Source organism: Saccoglossus kowalevskii, chromosome 8, assembly GCF_978046115.1.
Source record: "Saccoglossus kowalevskii chromosome 8, keSacKowa6.1, whole genome shotgun sequence".
NCBI lineage: Eukaryota > Metazoa > Hemichordata > Enteropneusta > Harrimaniidae > Saccoglossus > Saccoglossus kowalevskii.
In genome coordinates, this window is record NC_140648.1 from 41,290,492 (window position 1) to 41,311,124 (window position 20,633).

Consider the following 20,633-nt stretch of genomic DNA (forward strand, 5'->3'; position numbering starts at 1 on the left):
CTTCTTTAGCATTAGAGCGCCAGCTAACTTTGCTAAGTTCTGACCATCTGAGTGCTCAGCAATGAACCTGTATCCTCAGGCAGATGGGCCAGTCCCTGGCGGCGCAGAGAGTCTCTGCCCTCTTGGCAGGAGCGGTTTCGGCTGAGCGCGAGGCAGTGCTTGGTCTGTGCACCTATCCTACTCCAGCGGGAGACGAGTTTGATCCCCTGTGGAGAAGGCCTTGGGGGCGTGACCGGCTATTTGGTGGCCTCCCATTCTAGGGACCGGGGGGCCGCGAAGTCTCTTTGAAGGTTTCGCCAGCTGCCTGGACATGGATGGCGGTACGACTCCGGGTCTCCCTCCCCGGGCTCCCCGGGCTTAGTCTCCCCCTCTTCGTCCTCCCATTCTGGAGGAGAGGGGAACACTAGCTCTGAACCCCCGTCCGCTTCCTTCCCGTGGGGTCGTGCCTTATGCAGCACATACCAGCTTGGCGCAGGAGGGTTCTCGATCCCTGGACTCTCGAAGTAGTGTCGCATGGATATCAGATTTCTCTCCGGTCTCCTCCTCCTCTGACTCCTGACCCTCCCTCAGGTCTTATACCGAAGGACGAGGTCAAGATGGAGACGATCTGACAGGAAGTAGCAAGCCTTCTGGAGAAATCAGGTTTGTGGAACTCAAGCGCTTCCGGATGGAAACACCGCTTCAGTACTTCTGTCAGTGCACTCGGGCGATTGGTTGGCGTCGCTGGATTTGAGCGATGCTTACCTCCACATTCCCATTCACCACTCATGCAGCCGGTATCTCAGATTTCCATTATAGGGCAAAGTCTACGAGTTTACCGCCCTCCCCCTTGGTCTGTGCACGGCACCGTATGTCTTCACCAGAGTGCTAAGACAGGTGACCCAGCTGCTACACCGGTCGTCAGTCTATCTGAGCCCATATCTCGATGACTGGTTAATACACAACCGAGACAGGAGGTCATAGTGGAGCATGTGCGGTTGACGCAGACGCTCCTACACGAGTTGGGCTTTTTTAATAAATATTGCCAAGTCCAACCCAATACTGTCCCACAGCCTGGTTTTCTGGGTATGCAGTTCAATATGGGGCAAGGGTGCGTTTGCCCTCGCAGGATTGATGCGGCTCTCTGGTAGAGCTCGCCAGCCAACTTCAGTCGACGGGATCGGTGTCGATGTGCGAACTGTTGCGGCCTTTTGGTAAATGACTTCAGTTCGCTGTCTGGTCCCGTTAGCAGTTCTCTGGTCTCAACAGATTCAGAGGTGCTCACTGGACTACAGGATCCACTTGCGGAACATGATGTTTAGGGTTCAATTGTCGGACCAAGCGATGACGGCCCCCCTTTGGCGGTAGGACGCATGGCACTTGGAGACGGGAACACCCCTAGATCCAACGACTTCCTCGCTGACTCTCATTACAGATGCGTCGCCCCAGAGATGGGGCGGTCATCTGAGGGACCTTCAGGTTCAAGGGGACGTGGCCGTCCGCATATTGCACCATCACATCTATTGGTTGGAGTTGCAGACCGTCCTACTGTCTGAAAATCTTTCAGGAAGTCGCACACCACCACAGAGTTCTGCTTCGGACAGACAACACCTCAGTAGTGTCGTACATCAAGGAGGGGTGGGACGCGTTCCCCCACGTTGTCGAAGCTAGCGGAAGAGATTCTCCTTTGGTGCCTGGATAACCAAGTTGATCTATCGCCATACCACCTTCCGGGGATCCGCAACAGTGGCAGACGCTCTCTCGAGATGTATTCGGTTCCAGTGGCAGACCCCCCAATGGGTGGCGACTGGCCGTTTTGTCTCTGGGATGGGTCCTAGATAGTTCTGTTTGCCAATCACTGGAATGCCAAGCTCCCGACGTACATGTCACTCCTCCCCGAGACGAGCGCTTTCGTCACGTACGCTCTATAGATCTCTTGGAGTCGCAGGGACTCTTACGCCTTTCTCCTTTCAACTGGGCACCAAGTGTTGGAGAATTTGTGACTCGAGCCCACCTGTATACTGACTTGGGTGGCACCCAATTGGCCTGTGAAGGTCTGACTCCCAAAGTTGCTGGAACTTCTAGTCGAGTCTCCCGTAGAGTTGCCGGATCTTCCGGATCTGTTGTCCCAGCCGGACGGCACTCTACCGATGAGCCCCGCGCTATTCCATATTTACGCGTGGAGGCTATCAATTAACTCGTGCAAGCACTAGGCTTTTCTGCAGAGTTGTCCAAGTTACTTTGGCACAGTCGGACGGCACCAGACGTTTGTACGAATCCATATGGAGACCGTACATTGATTGGTGTGATGGAAGGGAGATTGATCATCTCAGTCCCTCTATTAGTGAGGTAGCCGATTGTTTCCTATATCTTTTGATCAAGGAAAATCTATATCAACAAATCTTGGATACCGGTCAGTTTTATTCCCAGTTTTATCAGAATCTGCTGGACTGAAACTGGTTTCGAGTTCTATTATGTTACAACTGTTTTAGTCTTTCTGCTCGAAGGGGCCACGCGCCAAGGGGATAGCTAATTCTCCTGACTGGGACTTGTCGTTGGTCTAACGGCGTTACCCCTTCGAGTCTATGGATAAGGCGGACACTAAGTAAACAGTTTTTTCTTTTTACTCTAGCGTCACGTAGGCGATGCTCAGAGCTATGGGGCACTGTCCTTTAATGGCGGATGTGCCTCTTTTATAAACTCACTAGTTATTTTGAAGACTCGGCCGGGCTTTCTTGCCAGGAATCCCAGGGCGTGACCCTGAGCCGACTGTCCTCCCACGCCTCACTTACATAGTGGGCAAGGAGGACCATCTGGGACGGATTCTATGCCCAGTCCGAGCTTCGAGTCTGTTATGTTTGTCTGTTATGGGCGAGGCAAACAGAGCCACCCTCCTTCGAATATCACCATTTCGCGGCGGATTGGTTGTATACGGTTGTGGAAGTGTATATTTAACTGCTTCTTCATCGATTTGTTTGCAACACCACCAGGTGAAGGCACACAAGGTATATGGGGTAGCTAACTCATTGGCTTTGATGTCTGGGGCGTCACTCGAGCAGGTGCTTCGAGCAGGGTTCTGGAGATCTCAGAATGTCTTCATAACTATTACCTGAGAGACCTCCAAGCACTGCAGGAGGGTCTCTACAGGTTGGGTCCAGTGGTGGCGGGTCAGTGTTCGTTGACCCAGCCCGCACCACCTAGGGGCCCTATTGCGCGACAGCGGTAATGCGATAGTGTCTTCAGTCGAAACCAGCCATTTTTGCTTGACGCAGTTGGTTTCGTTCGGCGCTATCACACCCCAGCAATACACTGTTTTGATGCATTAAAATTGTTGGGGCCCTATTTTATTGTTCAGTCGACCGGCTTGGTAAGCCTCCCCATATTGGGGGGGGGGGTCTACTTGCGAGGCACCCGGTCCCTGAAGAGTGAAGAGTCGCCTGAGTGGTTTTATCCTGGGCCAAGACTCCTCGTTAGCGAGTAGTTTTAGATTTCTCTCAGGTTTTTGACCTTTCTTTTTTGTGTCGAAAAATATACATTTCAGCCGTCGAAGCTTCCCCACCTCCGGTGAGCGTGCTACTCTGCCTACGAGTAATAAATGAAATTTATTATTTCCACGGACTTTCTGGTAGGTGATGTAGTAAACTATTAGGGTTGTACAAACCAGTTTGTTTACCTAATCATACCTACCAGAAAGTCCGCGGAAACCCGCCCACCTCCCCACAAGCTTCCGGCGGCCCGTTGGTGCAGTGGAAACATTTGTGAGATTAAACAGATTGGGCCTCGTGAGCGTGAGCACCCTGAGGGTGACCCCTTAGGAGAGGCCTTTTTACCTTACTCGTACCGTCAAAGATGAAAGGGAAAGGTATATTAAGGGAAAAATGTTGTCCGGTGTCGTCGTCATCTTCGTTAATAATTGTAATTATGTGCATAATAACTTTACTAATTCAAACTTCATCAAACTTGGTCACCTTATTCATCAGTATAAACTCTTCCCTGAGTTTGAACAACAGATGTCCTGTATGAAAATATCATGCAAAAATTGAGAAAATCTGATAAAATATTTTGACTGTTTCTACTTGACTGATCACTGATCTCAGTGAAAATATGCATTGTTGTATGTGTTCAACGAAGCAAATCATTTATCTTGTAATAATATCCTTGGTAATGTATCCCCCAAATCCCATGGGAATACTATACTGGGTTTCAAAATGATTGGTAATGGTACGACCCACCTGTCACTATTTCAGATCAAGGTCATGACCAGGTCATGACATCACTAAAAACCCTAGCATTACAATCTAAGCTAATCATTTATTCTGAGCATGCTCAGTTGTACTCTCAGTGCAGTAGGGAAAGGTAATTTTGGATGAAAGTCTTGAACAAGCAGCCTGTTGACTGAGATAGCTCCGCTGTTAGCAATGCACATTTCAATTAAGAACTGAAGATATCATTAGAAAATGAAAAATATGTATACCGGTAGTATCAAAGTAATCAGACTTGCTGTTTTTTCACAGACTTTCTGGTAGGTATATTTAGGTAAACAAACTGGTTTGTACAACCCTAATAGTTTGGTTGCTCTTCTGTACTCTGAGATTATGGACCCGGGTCAATGAAAGTTTTCAGTTATCAGATTAAGGGAAATCACTTGGACGAGTTGTACCCACATAGAGTACATATTATTTCAATTGTTTGCAGATGTTCCATGTATTAATTTAACATGAGTATTTTTAGCCCCTGCCGGATCTATGATCCGGGCGGGGGGTTATTAATTTGGGTCGTGTCTGTGCATCCGTGTGTGCACATTCACGTTACCAGTTTTTTCTCACACATGTTCCAGCGCAATATTTCTGAATATTGTGCTATGTTACCATGAACAAAACTATATAACTTTGATTTGTTAACTGTGCCATGCATGGTTTGTATTAAGTTGACTCCCTTGCAGCTTGTGTTGTGTTGCTCCCCAGCATTTTGTGTTAAGTTGACTCCCTATCAGGTTGTGTTAAGTTGCTCCCTAGCAGGTTGTGTTAAGGTAGAGATGCAGTTTACCGGACAGGTATTTTAATTAGTTAATTAGGAAACCAAGATGACCTCCCTTGTCCACAAAACTATATATTTTCAGGAAGCTTATTGTATGAATTTTAAAATTTTTTTAGTATTTTTTTTATGGACACTGTAGTTTGAAATATGCACAAAAATGTGCTTTTTTGGTCAAAAGTGATTTAAAAAAAATTAGCTTCTAAACCATGCTTCTGTTTCCTGTCAAAATTTGTTTATGGGTACATCTGTTTACTATGAAGAAAGTGCCGTCTTGAAAACTGCCTACCAGTTGTCAATTTTGCAGGGCAGCAGCTCAAATTTCACTATTTCAAGTTTATGCATAAATTAACACCCAGGCTAGTTGTCTGTACGATTGGTGTAACACTGTTCAACCAAAAACAATGCCCGACGGCGTTTTAAAGATAAACACATTGTCAATCATTTGTGAAAATTTCAAAACAAAAGGTTGAAGCTGAGATAATTGCTAATTTGCATAACAATTCACTCAGTAAGAAATTTACTAATGCTCGTATTTAAAATTGCTGTAACAGTTCCAAATTTAAATGTATTATTGTTTTGTTAAAAGTTAAATATAGTGCATAATATGGAGATCTCGTCATTTCTTTTTTTCACCATGTTTCATTTTTATTATTTATGTACAGCCTTGCTAAATCTTGCTAAGCATGCAAAAGAGATAATGTTTGCACCTGTTATCTATATTTTTAAAATATGTTTTTTGAGTATGTTCCATTATTCACAATTCTACACAATTTTAACAGTCTATAGCCAAGACTGTTTGGATAATACAAAGCCAAACAAAAAATTTCACTCCCAAGTGCCCACGAACATGCATCTCTACCTTAAGTTGACTCCTTTGTAGCTTGTGTTAAGTCGACTCCTTTGTAGCTTGTGTTAAGTCGACTCCTTTGTAGCTTGTGTTAAGTTGACTCCTTTGTAGCTTGTGTTAAGTTGATCCTTTGTAGCTTGTGTTAAGTTGATCCTTTGTAGCTTGTGTTAAGTTGATCCTTTGTAGCTTGTGTTAAGTCGACTCCTTTGTAGCTTGTGTTAAGTTGACTCCTTTGTAGCTTGTGTTAAGTTGACTCCTTTGTAGCTTGTGTTAAGTCGACTCCTTTGTAGCTTGTGTTAAGTCGACTCCTTTGTAGCTTGTGTTAAGTTGACTCCTTTGTAGCTTGTGTTAAGTTGACTCCTTTGTAGCTTGTGTTAAGTTGACTCCTTTGTAGCTTGTGTTAAGTTGACTCCTTTGTAGCTTGTGTTAAGTTGACTCCTTTGTAGCTTGTGTTAAGTCGACTCCTTTGTAGCTTGTGTTAAGTCGACTCCTTTGTAGCTTGTGGTAAGTTGACTCCTTTGTAGCTTGTGTTAAGTTGACTCCTTTGTAGCTTGTGTTAAGTTGACTCCTTTGTAGCTTGTGTTAAGTTGACTCCTTTGTAGCTTGTGTTAAGTTGACTCCTTTGTAGCTTGTGTTAAGTTGACTCCTTTGTAGCTTGTGTTAAGTTGACTCCTTTGTAGCTTGTGTTAAGTTGACTCTCCAGCAGGTTTTGTTAAGTTGACTCCCCAGCAGGTTTTGTTAAGTTGACTCCCCAGCAGGTTTTGTTAAGTTGACTCCCCAACAGGTTTTGTTAAGTTGACTCCCCAGCAGGTTTTGTTAAGTTGACTCCCCAGCAGGTTTTGTTAAGTTGACTCCCCAGCAGGTTTTGTTAAGTTGACTCCCCAGCAGGTTTTGTTAAGTTGACTCTCCAGCAGGTTTTGTTAAGTTGACTCTCCAGCAGGTTGTGTCAAGTTTACTCATACTCAGGTTTAGGATTTTGGTTATGATTATGCATAAGAAGGTTTTAGTATGACCCCCAGCGGTTTATTCTAGTGTGGCCACTTAAAAGATTGTTTACATTGACCCCCACCCCCTTGCATATTGTTGCAAGTCCTGCATGCATAGTTAATGTTTCGAATTGTACAACATAGAATAAACTTTCTTATTAATGTTATTATTTAATATGCAGAATTTAATTATTGCGCTGAAGTTTACCAACTATGTATTCACCGGAGTTTTTATCTTAGAAGCATTACTTAAGATTTTTGCTCAAGGTGTAGTTCGATATTTTAGAGATAGGTGAGTATGTGTCAGTTTCCTCTATTCATATACATGTACTCGCTGTCCTTTCCCTCCTTCATGTTTTTGAAACCAATTCCGTTTGACTCACTGCAAACCATTCAGATTTTAAGAACATTTCTGGCTATCATTCCTGAAATAATTTCACTCAGATTAGTAAATGAGGTCATGTAGATAGTTGTGTCCTGTAATAAAGTGAAATGTTGAGGCTGATGTGTTAATTACTTTTGAAGTTGAAATGAATCTGGAAAACGTCTTGTCTTGTTTGATTTTTTCTTGCATGTATATTTCATGGCATATATAGATTATATAGAAATAATTTATTTATTAGTTTATGTGGAAGTCTGCAGTTCCTTCCTTCCTTCCTTCCTTCCTTCCTTCCTTCCTTCCTTCCTTCCTTCCTTCCTTCCTTCCTTCCTTCCTTCCTTCCTTCCTTCCTTCCTTCCTTCGTCTCATGATAGGATTCTATTTCACACAGTAAAGCGTTTCTGCTTGTAATGTAAGTGTTTAAATGTTATATCAATCATCTTGAACATGTAACACATTTTGTTGACTGACATTCTTGTTTACTGTCCTTTCCTAGGTGGAACCAGCTAGACATGCTTATAGTCATTCTCTCAATAGTTGGCATTGTCTTAGAAGAAATGGAATCAAATTTTTTACCAATAAACCCAACTATCATTCGAATAATGCGAGTTCTGCGAATAGCCCGAGGTGAGTATTGGTAATGTTAACATAGTGCGTCTCATTTCACTTACTAATAGGCATTTAGTTTTAATACCAGTAAATGCGCATATTTAACATTCACATAAATTGGCACAAGGAAGGCTCGGCTACCAGAGCATGGTGAATTTGTTTTATAATTTTTATAAAAAATATAATTTCCTTTGTCTGCATGTTTTTCCCGTTTCTGATTTCACTGAACCCTCCAACTACTATAGTTTCCATTTTCCAAAGTAGCATGACAACTTGGATGATGGTATGTGTAGAAATACACACATATATTTACCTGACAAAATATTAATTAGTATTAAGTATTAATTTTTCTAGGTATTGTCACTTCTTCTTTGAAAATTCTCTGTCCCACTGGATTGTAGTCCCTTCATTTAAATAGACACATTTACAACTTTACAACTCTTGAATTTACAATTACAATGTAGCTTGTAACCTTCTCCAATTGTTTCCTATATTGCTACATTATTACATTATGTTACAAGTACACAGTGCAGAGTGTGTTTTTTATCAGTGATAGATAGATAGATAGAATTTTTTATTTGGAACGTACCAATGAAAACTTGAGTAAAGTCCAAAAATAACAATAACAAAACAAAACATTCAGAACAACAAAAACTTTCAGTATTAATACATATCAAGAATATAGAAAATAAATTTTGCAAAAATGCTAAGAATGAAAAAATCATTACTTGAAACAATAATAGGAAATAATTCATCCATGCTAAAATCTTCCAGCTTTGGGGCATAGATGTATAAAGCTGCAAGGAATCTAGATCTTTGTTCTTTGATTTGACAATTATTACAATATAAAATGTAATGTTTCTCATCCCCTACTTCATTGCATTCATGGAGATTACATAGCCTGTTTTCCTTCAAAATGCCTTTATGTCTACCGGATTCAATGGGAAGAAAATGTGCAGAAGTTCTAAATTTAGTATAAGCTATTCTATGATTTTTATTTTTAATTTTTTCCAAATAATGTTCAAATTCAAAATTTTCTTTAGCACACCTGTAAAAGTCAAGCTTACAATTGTTCAACAAATTGTTTTTCCACTTCATACGGTACAAACATTTGAGCTTCTCTTTAAAAATATCACAAAAATTGTTCTGATGTGGGTCTGAATTAGTTAGATCTGTTATGACTAGTAATTTTTGTATAAAGTTAAGCCATGGGTCATGCACAAGAGTTTTGGATTCTTCATAGGCTGCATCAATGATAGAATTGTTTGTTTTTTTACATACTAGTCTTTGATAATATTTCATAACTGAAACACAGATATCCAATATAAGTGGATATTGACCTAATTCACCTCTACATGGGTCATTAGATGCCTTCCTGTGCACACGCAGAACTCTTTTACAGAATTTAATATGAAGTTTTTCTGGAATTAATTTATCTGAGAAAAGTTTTGTTTCAAAATTGCAATTGTCAACTGTACATTTATTTTTACCAGACCCCTTGTAGATGTTCAGCATAACCCCTCCCCACACATCAGCCCCCATATAAAGCTGTGGGTTTGATAATAGAGTTAAATAGTTTTTTAGCCAGACTAACAGAATAACATTCCTCACTGATCCAAAGCATTTTGTACATCTTGAACAGTGCTTTCTGTGCTTTGTCTTGTAGCCTAGACATAGCATTATGAAACTTACCATTTGTTTGAAAAACAATGCCAAGGTAATTATAATAATTAACACACTGTAATTTAGTGGCGTCCAAATAAAACTGAAATTTGTTTTCTAAGTTTTTACCTAGTCTATTAAAAATAATGATTTTGCTTTTGTTAATATTTACTTTTAAATGCCAATTGTCACAGTAATTTTGGACTGCATCAATGCACTTTTGTAACCCCTCTTGGGTTGTAGAAAACAATAGCAAGTCATCAGCATATAACAAACAATTGAGCTTCAAGCCATTTAAATCAACAGGGTCAAAATTTTTAACATCATCACAGATTCCATTAACAAAAATATTAAATAGTTGAGGACTAAGATTACACCCTTGTTTTACCCCTCTGCATGAATTGAAATATGGAGTAATCCCTGCACTCAATTTAATGCTATATTTAGTGTTTTTATAGATAGCTTTAATAGCCTTATAAAAATTTCCTCCCACACCTAACCGAAGAAGTTTATATAACAGCCCTTCTCGCCAGACTGAATCAAATGCTTTGGAGAAATCAATAAAACATGAAAACAAATAATAAGTGATATCCATATGTAGGGTTAGGTTATTGTATGATTTAGTTAAAAAAGGGACTTTTTTTCATTGATTAACAAACAAACAAAGGTGATGGTATTATTAAGCGTTGCTGAGAATTTTAAAGTAGATACCACCCAGTCAAATTCATATCGTATCATATCTTTAAACTCACAATGCAAATTCTAGAAATACTGAGCACCCTATTGTGATGATGTGCATGTACCTAATCCCTAATACTTTAAAAGTGGAGTTGGTTGTTACACCAATGATAAAGGTCAAGGTAAACAAAACCATCACAGATTAATTATAGATCAAAATGTGCAATATATCATATCATTTAAATTCCATGATGCTTGGCATGTATGTATATAAATGAAAAGATTAGAGTGACCTCTCGACCCTCGTACATTCAGTACGCAAATGCATAAAGTGTTTTTCTGCGAAAATATTGTTGTTTTTTCACACAAATAATTAATTACCTTCATCGTTAAGAAACACATACATGTTTTTTTAGTCATTAATACTGATCCTGTGGAGTTGCACAATTATACTTCTTGGGACCTGTCTCGTACTTAGCCTTGCACAGGGTTAATTTTATTCCTTAGTTTGGATAACATTTTATGAATGCAAGTTTATTCACAAGTTTATTCCCTCTCATTGCAGTTAACATTTTTGCCAGCATAGAGATGGGCTCAGCCAATTCTTGTTTGAAAATCTGCATGTTTGCTTTTAACAAAGAAAATTTTTTCTGTATGGTTTCTATGGTTACCAAGTTTTTATCTGCCTTCCTCATGTCAATGTATAAACAATCTTTTTTGTCTAACTTTTTTCTATGACAACTTTCTCCTTTCAAATGCTTACACTTGATGAAGTACTTAAACTGATGCGGACGATGACAGGATTACGATCACTACTAAGTGTCTTAATGATTGCTATTCCAGAGGTAACATCTCTGCAAACTTAGCATGTCGTTTCCTAGCTTTGCCTAAACGAGTAGAACACATAATGTGGCCATCTTTATTTGCTGTATGATGGATTTGACATGAACAAATGTTACAAAAGTAGCATGGTTACAATTCTTTGAATCATGTATTATGCACAACAGAAAAATGAATATTTGTGAAATATGCAAATTGAATTAAAAAAATATCCACCTGCAAATATAGATGGTCACTTAGTAGGACCAGAGACCAATCACACTGCACTTCATCACTAGTGTCTCTGTTTGATCACTCACTGTTGCTCTGTGTTTGATGTGCCGTGATATCGCTCTTTCCCGATTCCGCAGTTCTCAAGTTGCTGAAAATGGCCAAAGGTGTGCGACTGCTCCTCGACACGGTACTGCAAGCTTTGCCTCAGGTAACACCTTAACACCGAACACTGGTATAGGATTGTGCCAGCTGAGATCTACCAAAACAAAGAGAATATTAAAATATGTTCGTTTGTTTAAAACTTTGTCTTCCTACCTGTGAAATGTTTCCAACATTATTATGAATATTTTGGAGCAGAAGATGAAATCAAATATAATGAATTCAATTTGTGAACCTTCAAAACAAAAAAAATGTATTCATTATTATTTATTTATCAATTTATTTTTTGATCATTGCTATATGTATGTTTCCATATGTGTTATCACAACATACTTCCTGTAGATTGAATCACAAAACTCACGGAATGAAATGTTAGACTTTAGAATGAAATTACCCCTTCATTTTGGACGCACACAATGGGAGTATTGGCGATTGGTCTGTCTGTCTGTTTGTGTGTGTGTGTGTGTGTGTGTGTGTGTGTGTGTGTGGGTGTGTGTGTGTGTGTGTGGGTGGGTGTGTGCATCCAACCGTTCCACTGATATCTCAAAAAACATGTTGGTTTTCAATGAAACTTGGTACATAGATGCTCTGGGCTAATGCACAGATTTGATCAGGTTTCGGTTGAAATCCAGGCATGCTTATTAATTACCTTATTTGCATGATAATTAGCTAATTTCTAGCTGTTCCATGACTGTTCCACTGATATCTAAAGAACCATTCATTGAATTTTGATGAAACTTGGTACATAGATGCTTTGGACTAATGCGCAGATTTTGAGTAAAAATGTGTGCATATTAATAAACTAATTTGCATAATTAATTAATTTTCGGCTTTTACACTGATATTGTAAGTACTAATTATCCCATTTCAATGAATCTTGATACATACCGGTAGATGTTCTAGGACAATGCACAGACCTGTAACACAATGTGATGATCTTATTACTTTTAGGTTTATATACATCTTTAATGATTACCTAATTTACTTTTCAGCTTCCTACTAATTTAGTTAGGATTACTCTTCACATTATAATTAAATTTTGTACATATGCGTTCTAAAACTATATACAGACCTAAATCTATATTGACTATCTATTATTAGCCCATTTCTGATATCTAAAACAATCAGATTTAAATTGAATTCATCGCAGAGGTGCTCTGGGATTAATTAGACTGAAAACCATGGATGAAAAATTAAATGTATTTTCTGTATGTAATATAAATTTTGATAATGTGAATCACATTGTTTTCATGTTGTGCATCTCAAATAGCAGATAAATATTAGTTGCCAAGCTCTTAAATTTTGAATTAATTTTAATGTGTCCCCAACACAGGAGTTCATTCTAAGCTTCCTTTGATTTTATTTACGTTTCGCATGTAACTGTAAATGTAAAAAAATAAAATAAAATATAATTAGTTATATTGAAGAATGACTTTGTCACAAAGAAGATCCTCCAGTGCTGTACCTGTCTTGTGATTGGTTGTTGACAAATGCTGAACAGGCCACGCCTCCAACTGTGCCGTGCGTTCGGGCAAACCGTTAGGAATTTCTAAGTGGAGTAAATTTGTGTAGTTTTCTTGATTTATTCTGCAGATATCGGTAAAATGTAGGTAAGGCTTCGGCGAAATTTGAAGGAGCAACTAATATTCTTCAACCTGGTATTTTTTTTAGATTTTAATTTTCATTCTTTACGTGTTTTTATTCAAGTTTAAAAAATGTGAGCTGGCTGGAGCCTTCATCCCTTGTCTATTTCTTACACTAGATACCAGCCGATACCCCCCCCCCCCCTCATAGAGACTGCGTACTGCAGTTGATTATAGTTCCTGGGCTCCCTGTGGTTACTTGGTGATGTTTTTTTTTCTCTCCCAGTGTTTTCTAGTTAGATTATGGGACATTCACATCAGTTACAAAATGATTGACTGGTGGCTTATTTTCACTAATTTAATGAATGCTATTCGAGAGCCTTATCTCTGACATTGACAGGCCTCGACTGGTTATGTTCAAACTTTATATATTAATTAAACTTGATAACTCACAAGACTATGTATTACAATTCGTTGTTATTAATATTTTATGTCTTCATTTACCATGGCACACAAGAGTTCTAAATTTTTTCTACCAATATCTCAAAAAAAAAAAAAATTCAGATTTATCTGACATTTAGTTAGGCACTATGTTGATTATAGTGAAATTTATCTTCTGAGGCTTAGAACAATCATAAGTTTGATTAAATTTGGCAATGACTTTGTGTCAATTACCAAGTATTTAACATGCTACATAGGGTTATCATTACTTATGTTTGTCTCCCTCACTGTAGGTTGGAAATCTTGGCTTGCTTTTTTTTCTACTCTTCTTTATTTTTGCTGCATTGGGTGTTGAGCTGTTTGGTAGGCTTGGTAAGTTGAACATGTCATATTCTCATTGTTTTTTCTTTAACATAGATGACACAATCCTTTACCACAGTATGAAACACATGATAACTGTACTAAAGAGCATTGTATAATTTATGAGGCACTCAACCACTAGAGGGTTTTGTACACAAGAGGGAGTATAAACACCACAAACACCTGGATTTCTGCACGGACCATTGATTTAACATTAATGATGCTATTAATAAGCCTACTACTAAAGGGCATGATACCTACCACTAGAGGGCATGATACCTACCACTAGAGGGCATGATGCCTACCACTAGAGGACATGATACCCTACCGCTGGAGGACATGATACCCTACCACTGGAGGACATGATACCTACCACTGGAGGACATGAAACCTCCCACTAGAGAACATGATACCTACCACTAGAGGGCATGATACCTAACACCAGAGGGCATGATACCTACCATAAGAGGACATGATACCTAACACAAGTGGGCATGATACCTAACACTAGTGGACATGATACCTACCACTAGAGGGCATGATACCAACCACTAGAGGGCATGATACCCACCACTAGAAGACATGATACCTAACACCAGAGGGCATGATACCTACCATTAGAGGACATGATACCTAACACAAGTGGGCATGATACCTAACACTAGTGGACATGATACCTACCACTAGTGGACATGATACCTACCACTAGAGGACATTATACCTACCACTAGAGGACATTATACCTACCACTAGTGGGCATGATACCCACCACTAAAGGACATTATACCCACCACTAGAGGACATTATACCTACCACTAGAGGACATTATACCTACCACTAGAAGACATTATACCTACCACTAGAGGACATTGTACCTACCACTAGAGGACATTATACCTACCACTGGAGGACATTATACCTACCACTGGAGGACATGATACATACCACTGGAGGACATGATACCTACCACTAGGGGACATTATACCTACAGCTAGAGGACATTATACCTACCAATAGAGGACATTATACCTACCACTGGAGGACATGATACCTACCACTGGAGGACATGATACCTACCACTAGAGGACATGATACCTACCACTAGGGGACATTATACCTACCACTAGAGGACATTATACCTACCAATAGAGGACATTATACCTACCAATAGAGGACATTATAACTACCAATAGAGGACATTATACCTACCACTAGAGGACATTATACCTACCACTAGTGGGCATAATACCCACCACTAGAAGATATGATACCCACCACTAGAGGACATTATACCCACCACTAGAGGACATTATACCTACCACTAGAGGACATTATACCTACCACTAGAGGACATTATACCTACCACTAGAGGACATTATACCTACCACTAGAGGACATTATACCTACCACTAGAGGACATGATACCTACCACTAGTGGGCATGATACCCACCACGAGAAGACATTATACCTACCACTAGAGGACATTATACCTACCACTAGAGGACATTATACCTACCACTAGAGGACATTATACCTACCACTAGTGGGCATGATACCTACCACTAGAGGCATAATACCTATCAGACTTTTATTTCTTCAGATATTACATAATATATATAAATGACAATATTAAAATATAGTACATTGTCAGCACAACATGGAACTTTCAAAAATGGAACAAGGTTAAAAAGATAATCACTTGACACAAAACAAAAATTAAATTCTCTGCTCCAGAAATGAAAAGAACACATGTCTTTGATGCCATGAATTTCAATCAGTTCTACAAATAAGTGATATCAGGGGTAACCTTTTTATCATGTGATCGGCTCGGGCTGTCAAAAAAATTGAGAAATCCTGATTTTATACTAATGAGGTATGTCGTCAAAGTGTGTTGGTGAGCACATATCTGCAGTTACAGTGACAGTACCTGTTTTAACCGTTTTTTTTTTTCGAAATATGAATTTTGTTGCATTCTAATACAGCCTGAAGTTGTCATATCAGGGATTAACACATTATGGATGCATAATTTAGTTTTTGGTTTGAGATCGTGGTGAATGATAGGCACTATTACCATGTGATGATAATATTGTCTTCTATTATATTGTGTTGATTTTTACATAAAGGCTTCACAACCTTTTACTGAAAAATTATCTTCAATGGTCTTTCATGATCGAATGAGTTGTGATTTTGACAGTGTTGTTTGATCACACAGTTGTTTCTCATTTTGTTGACTTTTAACACCATACGCATTTTAAATCATGTTCTATCATGATCATAAATGTCAAAATATCAAAAACATGGCCATGTTTATTCATGGTCACCATGGCAACTCTGACATGGTCAGACTAAATTGGGCTGGGCTATTGTCACCTCTACCACCGCCAAAAGTATTGTTTTTGGCTCGCCAATAATGAAGCAAGGGGAAAGTCATAGTAGTGGAAAAATGTCTGTCGTCCGTCATTGGTGTCATGATAACTCCAATAATACTGTGGAATACTTTTCGCTGGAATTAATTTTCACTGAAAAGCCTTTTTGGGTGTTTTGTATGGAATTTATTTTCACTGATTTTTGATCAGTTTAATGTGAAATATAGGAAAAAAAGTATATTCGCTGGATTTTATTTTCACGGAATCATCGCTCCAGCGAAAATAGCGAAAATAAATTCTAAGCGAAAATAAAGTAGTCTACAGTAATCAACAAATTTGTCAGTAATGAAAATATTGTTTGCCACCAAGAACTGCTCTAGACATGAATGTAGCAGCCAAATATAGCAATGTACATGCATGCATTTATTTTTAAAATATTGAATACCTAAATTTAACTGTAATTTATTTACATCTTTCATTGTTTATAATTGACACAGCCACTAAAAATTTAATGGGAACAATGTCATTAACAATGACTTGTTTTATCTGTCTCTAGACTGTAGAATCTCTAATCCGTGTGCAGGCTTAGGGAGGCATGCATCATTCCGTAATTTTGGCATGGCCTTCCTCACCTTATTTCGGATATCAACGGGGGATAATTGGAATGGTATAATGAAGGTAAGTAAATCATAATTGATTAACTATGATTTGAATTCAATCCCAGATTACATTAACTTTGTTGCTTTAGTTTTGTTTTGGCTTTTATATGGATTAATGACATACATGTATTACTGTGGTTTAATGAACATTTTAGTTCAATCATTTGTATCATATTTGGTGAAAATGCGTGGTATATGTAAAAAGGTTGCATTGTATGACTAATGTAAGCTAAATCATTTCAGTTGGTTGTTAGGGGACTATAATATTTATTGCTGAATTATTTTTTAGGATACACTGCGGACTGCACCAGCATGTGACGACTCTTCAGAGTGTGAGAAGAACTGTTGTGCCAGTCCCATACTTTCTCCCATTTATTTTGTGAGTTTTGTACTGATGGCTCAGTTCGTATTGGTCAATGTAGTAGTTGCTGTCTTGATGAAGCATCTTGAAGAATCCCACAAAATGGACCAAGATGATGATGAAGAAGATCAAGCAATTCAAGAGGAGGTCAAAAAGGAGATTGAAGAGGAAGCTGCTCGGAAGAAGAAACAAGAAGAGGTAAAACAGTTTGACTGATTGCTTTGCCTGTAATCTTACTAATTACAGTATCGCATAGTCTTATTTGCTACATATGCACCTATTTTGATTTTGTCAAACTTGGCTGACTGGCAACCATTTAAATCGTAAAAATGTACCAGATCTCAGGCATGTGTTTTTGATGGATTAACCATTATGTAGTTGATGAACCTTGCTTCTCAAAATATTAGTTCCCGTTCAGACACAGTTCGAAAATGGGGACTTATGTTTCGACTCTTCCGTGTTTCCGTTCGTCCGTGTGTTCGTCCAGACCTGCATCTTAGACATGCCTGGACCGATACATATGTACATCAATTTGTTTCACGATCTGATTCAAGATGGTCGAATGGTGGCCATTTTTTGTACTGAAAAATCTTCAAAATCAAGCATTTCTCTGCTGTTTACAGATGGATTTTGTTCAAACTTGGTATATACATTAAACATTATGGGACCTTGAGGCACATCATTTTGTTTTTGACTCAAAACAAAGCACAAAAAGGGAGTCTTTGCAGTTAGTGTGTCTGTATGTATGTGTGTGTGTGTGTGTGTGTGTGTGTGTCCGTCCATCCGTCTGTTCCACTGATATCTCAAGAACCATACATCAGTTTTTGATGAAACTTGGTGCATAGATGCTCTGGGCCAATGCGCAGATTTGATTAGGTTTTGGTAATAATCCATGCATATTAATTACCTAATTTGCATGATAATTAGCTGATTTTTAGCTGTTCCATGACTGTTCCACTGATATCTAAAGAACCACCCATTGGATTTTGATGAAACTTGGCACACAGATGCTCCAAACTAATGCGCAGATTTGATTAGTTTTGGGTAAAAATCTGTGCAATATTAATTACTTAATTTGCATAATGATTAATCAATCATCAGCTTTTCCACTGATATTTCAAGTAGTAATTGTCACATTTCAATGAAACTTGGTACATAGATGTCATAGAACACTGCACAGACCTGATAGTTTTTAGGGTTATACGAGTACATATTAATAACCTAATTAGCATAATTAATTAATTTTCAGCTTTTGATATTTCAAGTACCTAGTAATCATCACATTTCAATGAAATTTGGTACATAGATGTCATAGGACACTGCACAGACCTGATAGTTTTTAGGGTAATATCAGTATATATTAATTAGCTAATTTGCATAATTAATTAATTTTCAGCTTTTGATATATCAAGTAGAGAACTATGCAGAAACCCAATTAGTTAACATAATTAATTAACACTGATATCTCAATTACTGATCATCACATTTGAATAAAATTTGGTACATAAATGCTCTACTAAGGACAATAGACAGGCCTGATTAATTTTGGGTTAAAATTTGTTCATATTAATTAGTCCCCGTTCGGACGCAGTCCGAAAACGGGGACTTATGTTTTGCCCTGTGTGCGTCTGTCCGTCCGTCCGTGCGTCCGTGCGTCCGTGATCACCTGTATCTCGAACATGCATGGACCGATTAAGTTCAAACTTCACTCATACATCACACATTATATGGGACATATGCACATGCATTTTTTTCATGATCCGATTAACGATAGCCGAATAGCGGCCATTTTAAGGCCGAAAATGCATCAAAATCGCACATTTTCACCATTCCGGACCCGGATCTCAGTTATGCATGGACGGATTTTGTTCAAATTTGGTACATACATTAAGCATAATAGGACCTTGATGCACGTCATTTTTTTTTTTGGATCGGGTTCGAAATGGCCGACTGGCGGCCATTTTGTTTTAAAGAATTCAGTTCTGGATCCGTGTCTGAGACATGCTTGGATTGATCGAGTTCAAACTTCACACACACAAGGTACATCATGTCACAAATATGTATGTGCATTTGTTTCATGATCTCATTAACGATAGCCCAATGGCGGCCGCTTTAAGGCCGAAAATGCATTGAAATCGCACATTTTCACCATTCCGGACCCGGATCTCAGTTATGCATGGACGGATTTCATTCAAATTTGGTACATACATTAAACATAATAGGACCTTGATGCACTTCATTTTTTTTTTCGGATCAAGTTCGAAATAGCCGACTGGCGGCCATTTTGTTTTAAAGAATTCAGTTCTGGATCCGTATCCGAGACATGTCTGGATTGATCAAGTTCAAACTTCACACACACAAGGTACATCATGTCACAAATATGTATGTGCATTTGTTTCATGATCTCATTAACGATAGCCAAATGGGGGCCGCTTTAAGGCCGAAAATGCATTGAAATCGCACATTTTCACCATTCCGGACCCGTATCTCAGTTATGCATGGATGGATTTTGTTCAAATTTGGTACATACATTAAACATAATAGGACCTTGATGCACGTCTTTTTTTTTTCGGATCAAGTTCAAAATGGCCGACTGGCGGCCATTTTGTTAAAGAATTCAGTTCTGGATCCGTATCCAAGACATGTCTGAATTGATCAAGTTCAAACTTCACACACACATGGTACATCATGTCACAAATAGATATGTGCATTTGTTTCATGATCTGCTTAACAATAGCGGAATGATGGCCATTTTAAGGCCGAAAATGCATCAAAATCACGTATTTTCACAATTCCAGAACCGGATCTCAGTCATGCATGGATGGATTTTGTTCAGATTTAGCACAATGTGTTGTACATATGCAGGTGCATTTCGGTCATGATCTGCTTTGAATGTATATGTCACTCAAATATGAACGGAACGGGGACGTGTCATTGACAATGACTTGTTTTCTAATTAGCATAATAATTCATAATTTTTTTGTTCTGTTCTGTTCATATTAGTTACCTGATTTTACATAATTAGTGTTCAGCTTTTCCATCAATATCTCATGTACAAGTAATTTTGAATTAATTTTTAATGTCTCTTCAATACTCTCAGCGCACGGGAGTTCTTTCTAAGCTTTCTTTGATTATGGATGGATTTCGTTCAAACTTAGTACTTACATTAGACATTATAGGTTCCTAATGTACATCGGATCGGATTTAAAATGGCTGACTGGTGGCTATTTTGTTTTAATGAATATGCTTCTTGAGCCATATCTCCAACTTGCTTTGACTGATTATGTTCAAATTTTTAATATTCATTAAACATCATGTCATAGATACAGTACAGTTCTTGCAGAAGCTTTGGCTTCACTTCAGCGTCAGCTTCGCTTCAGCATCGCATCAATATGGCATTTTTATGGCTTCAGCGTCGCTTCAATGTCGCGTCATAAAAAGTTGAGGCGGTCATCGCTTCGTTTCATTGTGGC

The 20,633-nt window shown here is 38.7% G+C and overlaps 1 protein-coding gene across 1 annotated transcript in view; it reads left to right on the forward strand.

Moving 5' to 3' along the window:
• LOC102803203 (voltage-dependent T-type calcium channel subunit alpha-1H-like) overlaps positions 1-20,633 on the forward strand; it is a 264,401-nt gene that overhangs the window by 224,111 nt on the left and 19,657 nt on the right. The window contains exons 26-31 of the mRNA XM_085502864.1: positions 7,032-7,141; positions 7,725-7,855; positions 11,368-11,438; positions 13,707-13,785; positions 16,697-16,818; positions 17,089-17,358. Coding sequence (XP_085358990.1) covers positions 7,032-7,141; positions 7,725-7,855; positions 11,368-11,438; positions 13,707-13,785; positions 16,697-16,818; positions 17,089-17,358 — 783 coding nt within the window. The remainder of the gene's footprint in view (positions 1-7,031; positions 7,142-7,724; positions 7,856-11,367; positions 11,439-13,706; positions 13,786-16,696; positions 16,819-17,088; positions 17,359-20,633) is intronic.